At 47.7% G+C, this 13,454-nt stretch overlaps 2 protein-coding genes across 3 annotated transcripts in view; one reads left to right on the forward strand and one right to left on the reverse strand.

Annotated features, from left to right (window-relative positions):
* bbs9 (Bardet-Biedl syndrome 9) overlaps positions 1–4,923 on the forward strand; it is a 126,101-nt gene extending 121,178 nt beyond the window's left edge. For both annotated transcript variants that reach the window (XM_076737114.1, XM_076737115.1), the window contains one exon: positions 2,239–4,923. In XM_076737114.1, the coding sequence (XP_076593229.1) occupies positions 2,239–2,582 (344 nt within the window). In that variant the 3' untranslated portion in view covers positions 2,583–4,923. The remainder of the gene's footprint in view (positions 1–2,238) is intronic.
* LOC143324539 (uncharacterized) overlaps positions 1–13,454 on the reverse strand; it is a 69,537-nt gene that overhangs the window by 14,086 nt on the left and 41,997 nt on the right. The gene's annotated exons all lie outside the window — the stretch shown is intronic.

Genomic DNA, 13,454 nt, shown 5'->3' on the forward strand with positions numbered 1-13,454 from the left:
ATACTGAACATATATCCATCAGATTAGACCATGAGAACACGACATTTTCTATATTCAATAAAAGGCCGATATCAGCCTCCACAGATCAGTCCACACATGAAGAGCTCACAGTCAGTGATGGAGCAGCTCGTCTGAAGCTGAAACAGAAGAGATGAAGAGAGTCTGAACACTTCGTCTGCTCTCAGTTCTGGTTTTTAGTTCTGAGTTGTTTCATTTAACCATCAGTCAATTATTAAACACACACACACACACACACACAGTCTCCTGGTATCTGTTGGCTCAGCTGCTGAGGAGTGATGTGTGGAGAGAGGGGCTTTTTTTGGTGTGTGTGTGTGTGTGTGTGTGTGTGTGTGTGTGCGCGCGCGTGCGTGCGTGCGTGCGTGCGTGCGTGCGTGCGTGCGTGCGTGCGTGCGTGCGTGTGTGTGTGTAGTGGTGACCAGACAGTTAGTGTCCAGTCCAGATTAGACTGTCGCTACAGGATTAACACACTCTCACACAGTAATGAAACATACACACACACACACACACACTTCAGAAGGCAGAGACTTGTACTTACCTTGGGTTTTCCACACGCACACACACACGCACACACACACGCACACACACACACACACACACACTCAGCTTGTTTTTTTACTGCGTAGATACAGACACTCCCTCGGCCGGCGCTGCTTTCATGTCTCGCTGTAAAAGCTCTGAGGCTGCTGATTATTTGCATGTCAATGTGTAAATTTGCACTTTTTACACCATCTGTGGTCGCTGTCGGTGTGTGTGCGCCTGTAAACTGTTTGTTCTCACTTGTTCTGCATCAGCAGATACATGTGTTTTGTGTGTGTGTGTCGCAGCATGAAAGTGTGTAAGTGAGTTTGTGTTGTTGTGTTGTCATACACTGCGTGTACCTTCCTCTCCTGTTTACTGTTACAGCTTTGAGGTCATGTGGTTGTTTGGAGTTAGTTACTCCCGGTCGGGCGTGTTGGCGACAGGTCGGCACACAAGAGCCCGCAGGCGGGAAAACACAATTCATTTAATGAGCCTCCTCGCTCAGCGTCCATTAAACTGTCTGTTAAAGTGTGAAACCTCCAGAATAGCTGCAAACCTCGAGCGGAGCTCCTACATGTCACTCGATGTTTTAATGGTCGTCCGTGTTTGTTTTGACTTTCCGTCCTGTGTGAGCAGACTAAACAAAGGAAATCAAATGACAGCTTGAGCAAAACTGCATGCTTCAAATATGCAGACGAGAAAGCTGGTGATTGTAGTCATTAAGTTCCACTTCCACAGCGTGTCCAGCCCTCACTGAGCGCAGCGACACGGACTCGTCCTACATGTCAGACTAATTTCAGGCGTGAGTTTGGTCAAATGTTCACAACAGTGTCCAAACTTCACTGTAAAAACAAAAAGATCAGGCCTTTTCAGAGAGTTACAGTTACAGTGAGGACAGTTTATGGCAGCCGTCTGCATGCCACACACACACACGCACACACACACACACACACTCAACCCGAGTGTCTGTAGACGATGAGCCGTCTGATTAGAGCTCCTCTCTGGAGTCTGCAAACACACACACACACTTTTACTGAGCGCTCTGCGGTCTCCACGTACATGCAAAAACACATGCAGACATTGAGCTACAGGCTACACACACACACACACACACACACACACACACACACACACACACACACACACACACACACAGATACCAGTCTCCCGTCTCTAAACCCTCTCCGTTCTCATGGAGATAAGAAGTGCGTCTCATTGTTGGCAGACAACGGTCCCGTTATCATCTTATCAGACAGCCAGTCCAATCTGGAGGAGGGGGGGCTGCAGAGTGTGTGTGTGTTTGACGGGGGGGAGTGGGGGTGGAGGGGTGGGGGGGTACTTTGGTTAAGTGGGGGTCCTTTGTCATGGAACAGGTGCTGTTGTCACTCAGTTTGTCTTGATGCTAAAGACTTGCTGTTTGAATCAGTGTGTTGAAGAACTGAACTGTTCAGACATCAGCTGATCCTCATCTCACCGCCGACTCGCCACGAGATGTCGGGCTTTGTGAAGACAGCGCGTGGCTCATCAGCACCTCAGCTCATTTTATCTGAGCTCTTAACTCTTTCTCCTGTCAGTCTCCTGCCTGTTTCTAACCCTTGTTTCCATTCAGACTGGAGCTCCTCCACAGCTGATGGATGAGACACGTCGTGTTTAGAGCTGTGAGCATTAACCGTCTCCTTCTTCTCTCTCCCCATTCAGACAAGAAGGAGGTGTCCAGGGAGACGTCAGAGGCCTCCGTGAAGGAGGAAGCGGAAGGTGCCGAGGAGCCCGTCAAGGAGGCGAAGAAGGAGAAGAAGGAGTCATCCAAGGAGAAGAAGAAGGAGTCAAGCAAAGAGGCCAAAGAGCCCAAGGAGGAGGCGAAGAAGGAGTCCAAGAAGGACTCCTCCTCCTCCTCCTCCAAGGAGAAGAAGGAGAAGAAGGAAAAGGACAAAGACAAGGAAGGGAAGGAGGCCAGCAAGGAGTCAGGGGACAAGAAAGTGTCCAGGAAGTCGTCTGTAAAAGTGAAAGAGAAGAAGAAGGAGCCGGAGCCCGGAGAGGGCTGACGGGAGCGGCGCTGTGACGACAAACACACCCCAAAACACACAACGTACACACACACACACAACATGCACATGTATGTACAGAGTCCATGCAAACACACACACACACACACACACACACACTCAATCAAGGCCATACGTGTCAGTAACAAAGCCGCTTCCTCTCAGACGCATATTTACATCATCTAGTAACAGCTGATTCTAACACACACACACACACACACACACACACACACACTTCCTGTGTCTCTGGGCTGCTGCAGCTAAACCACACCACATCCAGTAGTTTTGGTGTGTGTGTGTGTGTGTGTGTGTGTGTGTGTGTGTGTGTGTGTGCGCACTGGGCAACCGTGGTGAGGTCTGAGCCGAGGAGGAAGACGAAATCCTCCTCCTCCTCTCCTCAGGCATTTCGCTGACTCTCTCCCTCCTCCTCCTCCTCCTCCTCTTCGTCTAGCCTCAGCAGCAGATGAACCCACAGCCCTGCGCCTCCCTAATCCCAGTCAGGCCCCAAACCACCCCCCCGCCCACGCACGCTTCTGGATGTGACGTCGGACCCGCCCTCTCGCCCTCTCGCCCCCTCGCGTGGCACCGGGCCTCGCCGGAGCCTCCCCCGCCTCACCGCTAAGAATAACCGGCCCGCTGCGTCCGGCGGCCCCGCTGCTTCCGGGTAAATCGAGGCCACATCCTACAGCCGCCGCCGGCACCACCTCCACCCCCTCTGACCGCCTCCAGCCGGGCTTGTTTTTTACATCTGGGACACCCAAGGACGCGCGGCTGCTGGTGGACACACAGTCGGCCCTGCGGGGTCGAACCTGAGACTGTTTTTGTCCGGTGGAAACCAGCAGGGTGTTTCTGGAAAAAGCAGGGTGGCAATCAGCAGCTGAGACGAGCCGCAGCGGCGCTCTAACACCCGAGGCTTTTTCTGCTCATCCTCAAGACCACGACGAAGAGGAGGCTGCGTTCCGCGGCCACGCGTCGTCGGTAACACGCGGGTTGAAGCACTACTGTAAGACAAGCTTTACCGATGCCGGAGGAAGACAAGAGGCGGCCGATGAACGAAGGTGTCGGTTCTAGAATAAACTGCTCGAGGGACTAAATGAGGTGACAGGACCAGGTGACTCAAACGACAACAGGAGGTGTTCTTCCTGTTTGTTGTGTGCAGCTCTGCAGGTTTTGTGGACTTTCTGATGAAGATTTCAATATTCTCAGTAACAAACAAAGTATAGTTTTGATATTCTGGCGCTGCTTTCAGTCCAATCCCACTCCTTACTTTGAGACTTCCTCCCAGTTCAGGTGAGTTCAGTTCCGTCTGCACAGTCAGACGTCAGTCGAGGGAAGCGCGAGTCCACAAAACATCAAGAACCGTTTGAGTGTCTTCATCCGGTTTTTACTCGTTGACAAAGAGATCTCGTCAGAGAGTGTCAATGTGTACGATCAGGTTTACAGAATCCTTCAGAACCATTGGAGGAGTTTTCTTCCGTCAGCTGCTGAAGCTGAACGAGATGACGACCAGCGCGTCGCTGTCGGACGGTTTTAAAGATCTGGACCCTGTCGATGTTGAAGACGTTGAACTGCGAGCTTGAAAATGGTTTTCGTTGGTAACACCTCATCTTCCAGGTAAACGTTGGGCTAATTTGGGGCTAATTTCAAAGAAACATCGAGTGTGTTACTCGCTCATTATCACCTACTCACCGTGAAATCTGCAGACCTGTGAAATGAGGTGTTACCTTTTCTTTGTCACTGCAAGACTTTGGAGACACACACACACACACACACACACACACACACACACACACACACACACACAAACACTCCCATATAATTTAGGAGCTTTGAGCTGAATCTGTGCCAGACTTGAAGCTTATAGACTTCAGCCATAGATGCTGTGCCAGCCGAGCAGACGACGGCTCCAGCAGCACCACGTCTGTCTGTCCAGCCTCAGGCCGTCCGTCTGTCCACCGGGAGGCTTTTTAAAAACTGGCCGTTGCTTCTCTCGTTGTTATTCGACTCGTCAAAGACCTGATTTAGTATGGTTGGCTGTATTTTTTTAGGGTTTTTAATGTTAAATATTAGGAGCTTCTAGAGCAGATCAGCTGAAAAAGCGTCAGCTCGGGAGGATTTGTAGAACAGAGTGTGATGTTCCAGATGTTCCCCTGGACACAAGCTACTCACTACATGTTAGTGTTGGAGAAAACCTCGTCTGTTTGTCATGTAGAGTAGGTTTTGCACCGTTGTATTAGCCATTAGGAGGAGATGCCTGAAGACGACCCCCAACCAAGGACACTGACAATGGAATAAACCTTATTTATGAAACGTTTAGTAATAAAAGTAATCCACTGTAAGTAAGCAAAGCCTTCACTTTGTCTCCTTTTGTTTATTAATTGATCTGTTTGTCTGCTCTTAATGCCGTTTTCATCTGGTTTATTCTTATTATTTAAACAGCTACAGGACAAACAGCCTGCATCCACCCGTTTAAGCTCCTTCTAGACTGAAAGTTTCTCCATATAAATGAACTCTGAACGGTAAACTTCCCCTCAGAGTTCAGCGCTGGGACGTCTTCTGAAGCTGAAGCTGTAAGTATCAGATCTGTGACGCATTTCATGCTGCGATGGTAACTTCTGAACCATCAGTCAATGACGTGTCCAGTTAGGAACAAACAATACAAGTTTCACCTGGACAGGAAGCTCTCGTTAGCACAGAACACGGGAAGCTGTGAGTGTTTAGTCAGTTACCGCCCAGATAAACCAGTCAGCTTAGTCCAGTTAGAACAGATGAAATGTGCTGATTCAGACGGTGAATCTGACAAAACTGCTGCTTTTCTGACGAGGTGATGACTGGAAGTATCCGGTCATCATGTGACACGTGCTGCCCTTTAGCCTCCATTTTCTTGGCGTTTCAGTACTTTTCTCTCTCACAAGCGTCTGAATTTCCGACTTTTCCGCCGTGTCTCGAACGCAGCCCCGCTCTTCGACTCTCCTGAGCGTCGGACAAAGTGCAGGAATGAACCCAGCACTCAGGAGTCAGAGTGACGCTTTTCAACCGATTGTTCCTGCTCTTTCTTTTGTTCGGAGGCGAGATCAGCGGCAGATTGGGTAACGGCGCTGAGGCCGAGCTGCCGCTGTTTGATTTGGCAGCAGCTGTCGGTGTGTGTACACGCAGCCGCGCCGCAGATACAGTTACACTCCCACAAAAACACTCTTCTCTCTCAATTTCTCTTTCTCAATCGCTCATATTTTCATTTCTCTCTCAGCTCGTAGCTGTTTCTATCAAGCGTTTCCTCTCTTCCTCTCGTCTGTTCATCCTCCTCTGTGTTTCCTTTGCTTTCATTTCTGTATCTTCAAGTTTCACATCAGTCACTTTTTACTCGTCCTCCATCTTTTTACTGACACCTCACAAAAACTCTTTCTCTCCATCTTTTCGGTCACTTTTACTGTTTCCCATCTCTCTTTGAGGCTTTAAATCTTTTCTATTTCTATTTTTTGTCTTTCTTTCCTTTTCCTCTCCATCACTCCATCACGTTTCTGTGCTCTAATTCACTTCGTCTCCTTTCTCTCATTACTTTTTCAGCAACTCTTTGTCAATCTCTCCATCCGTCCAACTATCGACCGTCGATTATCAGCCTCTCGTTGTTTTCTTTTATATTTTTAACCCCTTCCCCTCCCTCCTCCACCCTCCTCCACCCTCCTCCAGAGCTCGAGAATACCCCCTTTGTCCAGCAGAGAAGCTCATTGGTTGCAGCTTTAATTTCTTTGGCCATATTTCCAATCAGAAAAAACATCTACATCTAAGCACCACAAATTGTTGGTGACGTTGGAATTTTGTTTTGAATGTTAGTTCAACATAATAAACATCTCTGATTGGTCAAACACAAACTTTGTGTGTTACACAACCACCATTTTTGGATGCCACAGTTTCCCCTTTGCTCTAAAACACAATGTTCAAATAATAAAGCTAAGAAGTGAAGCCCTGCGGAAAGGCCCGGCCTGCTCTGATTGGTCGGCTCCGGCAGGCCTGAGCTGTCGCTGCTCCGGTCAGCGCCGTCAGTGTTGAAATCACCAAGTATAGCTGCACTTCTACTCTAAATATCACAAATAAATACATAAATATGCAAATTAGCCTCGGCCTCACCGCCAGCGGGCCGCTAACATTACACTTTACGGTCAGAGCGAGCTGGCTGCTCATCAGCGTTACACAACTTTTCCAAACAAACCAAGTCCTCAGTTTGAACTTTTCTTCTTCACACACAGCGACGTCGTTACCTTCAGGGCACGTCAAGTAAATCTATACACAGCAGCAACACACACACACACACACACACACACACACACACACATACTGTCGTGGATCCCGGAGCAGAGTGGGCCTCATATGACAACGATGCTAATGCTATCTGAGCTAGCGCTGCAGTGTAGCATGAAGAAACAGGCTGCCGTCTCCAAACTGCTACCCTCGTCACTTAGTTGACTTCAAATCCTAAAAATATTAACTGCACAACATCATAACATCAAGTTTGACAGGCTAACCTAGAAAATAAACAACAAAACAACAAATAACATATCAAAACTTACAGTTTCTAAGTTTGAAATCAGGTCATAAAGGCCAGTATTGATCCATCCTGAACGTCATCGCTCATAAAACAGTCCAGACTGAAACGCACACACTCACTTTTCCAGTTGTTTAAGTCACATTTTCATCAGAATCCACTGTTCGTTTCTTCGGCTGGTGGCAGTAGATGAAGCCTTTTGTGTTGGTTCTTGCAGCCAACAGTAAAGAAACTGAAGTGCGACGATCACATGTTCCACATCTTTGTGTTACTGGAGCTGCTGTTAGCGAGGAGATCACAATGGAGGACAGCAAGCAGGTTCAGGTGGTTTTAGTGGACAAACATATTTCAACTGGAGGAATCATTCATGCATCATAGTTCTCATTACACTGACAGCAATAATAAATCAACGTCCTGTTAGACTTTCAAAATAAAGCACGTTGAGAAACATTTCCTGTGACGGTCAGTTTGGTTAGTTCTTGGTTAGTTTCAGCAAAATATTTATGGTTTGGATGAAAACAGCTGCTTCCTGAAAACAATCAAAGATGAGTAATGATGTCACGAAGGAATCAAACCTCAGCCTCCTGTTTGACCCACCCATCCATCCATCCACCCACCCATCCACCCATCCACCCATCCACCCACCCGTCCACCCATCCATCCATCCACCCACCCATCCACCCACCCACCCACCCACCCACCCATCCATCCATCCATCCACCCATCCATCCACCCGTCCATCCATCCATCCACCCACCCATCCATCCATCCATCCATCCACCCACCCACCCATCCATCCACCCGTCCATCCATCCATCCACCCATCCATCCATCCACCCACCCATCCATCCATCCATCCATCCATCCACCCACCCATCCATCCACCCGTCCATCCATCCATCCACCCATCCATCCATCCACCCACCCATCCATCCATCCATCCATCCATCCACCCACCCATCCATCCATCCATCCATCCGCTCCACCACCCTCTGCAGACTTTCCTTCTCTTTGAAGTGCGTTCATCTTGAAGCAGGTGTGTGAATCAGTCTGTTTTATCAGCAGTCCTGGTTGTGGGTTTGGCTACCTGCCGTAGTTCTGGTGCTTAAACCCAACCAGACTTCACCACATGTTTATCATTGTAGCCATGACAAAACCAAACGATGACAGTTTGTCAACGCTGACCACATGTTTTCCTGCACGCCGTCGCTCCTCTCAGCGGGGTTACACTGCGTTTGTCATTTCTGGTGTCAATGGCAAACAAACCTGCTCTGTCTCTGAGTACGAGGACGTGGATGTGAAACATCTGGTCCCAGAGTGGCTGATGTTCGGTACAGAGACGTACAGAGGAAGGAGAGGGAGTCGCACTCGTCTGGACAGGCAGTTCTGGACGTTTTGGAGATGTCTGTTTCCTCTTCGGGTTTTCTTTGTGTACGATTCTCTGCTGCCGGTGGTGTTGAAACAAAGCTTATGTAATCAGCTTGTAAAACACAAAAAATGGAAACAAAGCGGCTCTGGACAGTATGGGAACACGTCTGAGTGCAGCCACATCCAGCAGACATCTGGGGTCATTTCTCCTCCATCCTGCTGCTCCTTTTCTCCTTCTTCACCTCCTTTTTTCACTCCCTTTTCTTTCTTCTTTTCACGTTCTTCCTCTTTTGCTCTCTGTTTTTCTTTTTGTGACTTTAAACACTTTTCCAGATTTTGTTTTTCGTCCTCAGTAACTTCCCTCATTCTCGCCTCGGCCCCGTAAACCAGCCCTGATGCGAGGACCCGCCAAACATGGCTGCACACACCCAACTGTTAAAGGCATCAAACAACAATGCTTCGACAATCAAAGCGTAACCGGGCCGCCGCAGTTTGGACGGCGTGGAATAAAAGCGGGTTTGGGTTTAGAGGTTGCGGAGCAGCCGGCTCAGCGTGGCTTTTATTTCAGAGCTTCTTTGTGTCTCTCGGGGGTTTAAGGCGTAAACAAGCTGGATCAGATAATTGCCGCATCATTTTACTCCCGCAGCAGATTTGAAGCATCAGCAGCGTTTCACCTCCGCCGAGGGGAACTTAAGTGGCTCGGATTTCTTTACTGTGTGAACAATACTGATCCCGTGTTTTGATCCCAGAGGAAAATTACCAGAAATTATATTTAGTTTTTTGGCAGCGGGGCGACAAAATGTTTTTGTTTCCCGAAGTGACGTTAGAGCGTTTTATCTCTTCTATGTGGAAAGACAGGAAATGTAGTTGAGATCATTTTCGCTCCTCCACCTGTAATGTCTGTTTCATGAGGAAACAGGGTTTTTTTAGTCATTTACCACAAAACACACTTCTTATTTTATTTTTATCTGTCACTTGGACTGATTTAAAATAAATATGTTCAATACTTTTGAAATCAGATACTGTAAAATAGCTAAAGCTTTTCTCAATATTCTTTCACCTTTGGTTGTCGAAGCCTCAAAAGTGGTGAAATGCTGCCACCACCTTCGATACCTCGGTCTGTTGCAGCGTCAGAGACAGTAAAACCTCCACCACACACAGATTTATGGTAGAAAAACATACAAATGTGCTTTGAGAGTTCTCATTTTGTCAAAGCTTTAAATGGAAACTTTAAGCCAGAAAATCCTAAAATGTGCATCTCAGCTGGACTGAAAACCTGGATTATGTTCACGCGCTCTGTTTACAGTTCCTGCTTTCTACATCATGTATATTTAAGGTTGAAGACTAAAAGACTCCAAACTGTGTGCAGGCCGAGGACCCTCAACCCGCTAACACAGCGTCTGAATCGAGGACAGTTAATCTGAAAGAGAAGCGGTTCATCAGACTGTACTCCTGACCCCTTCACCTCCCGGCTAAAGGACGGGTCACCACCCCGTCACCCTCCACCCGACTGCCTCATCCCTGATCAGTCTCCATCACGTGTGCCGTCCAGGAGGACGACCTTCATCCTCACACGCTCCCCCCGTCCCACCAGCATTTACAAACTTCCTGCAGGAGTCATTCACTTGACGAACAGATCAGTGTCTCCAAAAACCAAAAGTCTCCGATGTCACGATCCACGTCGAAGCAGGTGAGTCGAGATTTAAAGCGTCTTTGACCTGTAGGACCTCCTCAGCGAACATGTCTGCTGTGCTTCCTCTCAGCGGAGGAGGACGTCCGCTGTGCGTCTGCTCATGTTCGGCTCCAGAGCAGCTGAAAACTGAACTCTGCTGCAGTCGGAGCGGGGAAAACCCTTCACGGCTGCACTTTGACTGCTTTTCTCTTTTCGAGCCCAAGTTTACAAAGTCAATTATGTGCTGAGTGAGTTTCATGACCTCTGGGCCCTTGAAACCTGGAAGAAAAGCTTTCCTTTCTCCCTTCCTCAAAATCAGACCTTGTGCAGATACAAGGCTTCTGTCTGACAACGGCGATACACGCCAAGAGATTAACTCGTAGTCCGACTTCCCCGTGAGAAGCTTGTAAAACCAGGAGAGTATGGAGCGTGATGGATCCCAGACCTCCCCCACTGGTTCTGCTGCTCCTCCCCCTGAAAGAGCCACGGAAAACTCTTCTGTAACACACACGACACCAAAACCTCAGCGTCTTACCCGTGTGTTTCCAGGGTGTTCGTCTGTTGTGAAAAAGTACATAAATAGTTCATAAAAAGCTCCATAAAGCTCTGAAATATCAGCAGTTAATGTTCTTACAAGGACGTAAAATGCAAACAATTACATGTCACAATTAGTACTTTTATTGTGTAGTTCCACCCTTTGTGCTGCTGCCTGATGATGCTGCCTGCTGCTGTCTGATGGACAGGAAGCATCAGTCAATCGGCCTCCAGACGCGCTGACACTCCGCAGGTATCACCGATTCTTCAGATCATTTTATAGAATTCTGTTTTTCAATTGATAAGTTTGAGCCAAATGTTTCACAGAATGAACAAAATCAGTCATTAAAGTTTTCTTTGACGTCCTTTTACCAGAAGTCCCCAAACACAGCCTGTAAGAAACACTTGAATTATTATTATTTGCTGACTGTGTGTAAATGAGGCTGATTGTTAATTCTAGTCAGTGTTTGAGTGCTGAGCTCCGGACAGGAACACAGGTGAGGTTTTTACATTTCTAAGAAAAAACCATCCTCCTGGAAGGTTCTTGTGGTGGACGTGGCTGTCAGTGTTGGTGTGGCCTGGCTCAGACAGCTGGGTCTAACCCCCCCCCCCCCCCCAGCCTCTCAGATCCAGACCTGCCGGCTGCAGGGGGTTTTAACCTCGGGGCCACCGGGGCCCCCGCCTCCCGTCTGCAGCCTGTCTGAAAGCCGGAGGACGCTGAGACAACCTGAACGCCTCTGAGGACGTCTCTGACTCCAGGTCAGCGCTGCAGCATCCATCACAGTGAGGAAGAGTCTCCTCTTCGTTTCTTCTGCGGATGAAGAGCAGCTTTAAAAGCAGCCGTTTGTTTTCTCCTCTTAGCTGCTTCACATCTGCTCTTTATGTGTTACTAAATCCTCAAATTCTCCTCTTAAACTTCAACTTTTGGACCTAAATTAAGCTTTTTTTTATACTTCTTGTCTCATTGGATGTTGCTGAACTGAATACTTGAAATGTAAATATTCAAATCTTTCAAGGAGATTGTGCCCATCGTCCTTTCATTCAGAACATCCTTCAAACATCCTTCAGTCCCTGCAGACCTTCCTTCCTCCACAGGAAGCAGCAGAAATGTCTTTACTTTCAGACTCATGTGATGATGTCGGCTCCTCTAATGAGAAGATGAGCAGAGATGAAGGTGATTAACTCACTTCACACACATTCCTCATCATCATCATTTCAGGCCTGATGTTTTCCCTCAATCGCTCTTACTTTATTTTATCCTCTGAGTTGTTTTTTAAGATGGAATTCATTTTCATTTTTCAGACATTTCTTAAAGCTACAGACTTTGAATGTCACAGGTTTGATTCCCAAAAGCAGCAACATCAACCGCTGCAGTGTGTGTGTGTGTGTGTGTGTGTGTGTGCGGTCAGACCAGGTCACCCCCCCCCCCACCCCCCCGTTGCCACCCACTGGCTAATATTACAGAAACCTAAGCTCTCACACACTGAAACAGTCTACCTAAACACACTTTCATAAAGGTTTGATGGTCCCTTTCACACACACTTTACACTGTTTTTTTTTTCTTCTAATACACACACACACACACACACACACACACACACTCTTGAGTCATCGTCTTCTCTTTCTGACAAACTTTTAAAAACACACTCTCTTGTTGTCGACACTCAAACTTTCTCTGACATGTCTGTTTCCTTTATGACTCTCTTCCTCACTGTCTTTTTGACACACACACACACACACACACACACACACACACACACACTCTCTCTCTCTCACACACTCACTCACACACCTGGGCTGTGCCTGTCTCCTGTGTGCTTCCAGCGTGCAGCAGCACAGATCAGCGCTCAGTTAAAAGCTGCTGGGTGGGTCCTAATTATTTCTTTGAAGACTCGCTTTTGCTCCCGTCTGAGCTTCTGACGAGCTTCACTTTAAAGAGGCTAGACACACACACACACACGCACACACACACACACAGTCGTGCAACCCGCCTCATCTGTCACATAAGGCTTTAATGTCGACTCCAGAGTGCAGATTTATGGGAACATAATGCTGAAATGCAGAGGAGTTCATACGGTGGGTGTTTGAGGAGAAGTTTCCTTTTTGTTTGCACGAAACCGAACCGCGAATCATCACCTTACATCCAAAACAGCAGCGTTAATTTGATGAGTTTGTTCAAACGAAACCCCAGATGAGACCTTTGTGTTTTGGGTTGTGATTTTGGATTTACATTTAAAATCTTCTAGTGTCGAATCTTTGAATCTGAAGAGTTGATTCTTTCAAATGAAGAACGACGACGCTGAACTCTGACCTCACTGACTCTGGGTCCACTAAGGGTCTGATCAGTGTCCCCCAGAGGTCCCCCAGACACCCGTTTGGAAACCTTTGAGCCTTTCAAGAGCCTCCAGTGGGTCCATGACTGGAATCAAAAACCACAAGTGAGAGGACTGAAAATGGTGCATAAATATTCAGTTCAAAAAATCTTTTAGTGGAACATTTTGACCTGAAACTTGGTGCCAAAGCTCATACATGAACAGACAACATGGCCAAAAGTATGTGGACACAGAAACAAACAATGCACCCATGTGAGATATGTGAAGATGTGACTCCTGCACCGTGGTCATCCGTGTGCTGCTCTAACGGCCTCTGCTCTTCTCGCTTCAGTCTTTCCTGCAGATGTTTCTCCCATCAGGCACGAGAGCACCAGCGAGGTCCAGCACGGATGCTGGTGATCAGGTCTGGCTCAGGTTCATCTCAG

This window comes from Chaetodon auriga, chromosome 8 (assembly GCF_051107435.1).
Source record: "Chaetodon auriga isolate fChaAug3 chromosome 8, fChaAug3.hap1, whole genome shotgun sequence".
Classification (NCBI taxonomy): domain Eukaryota; kingdom Metazoa; phylum Chordata; class Actinopteri; order Chaetodontiformes; family Chaetodontidae; genus Chaetodon; species Chaetodon auriga.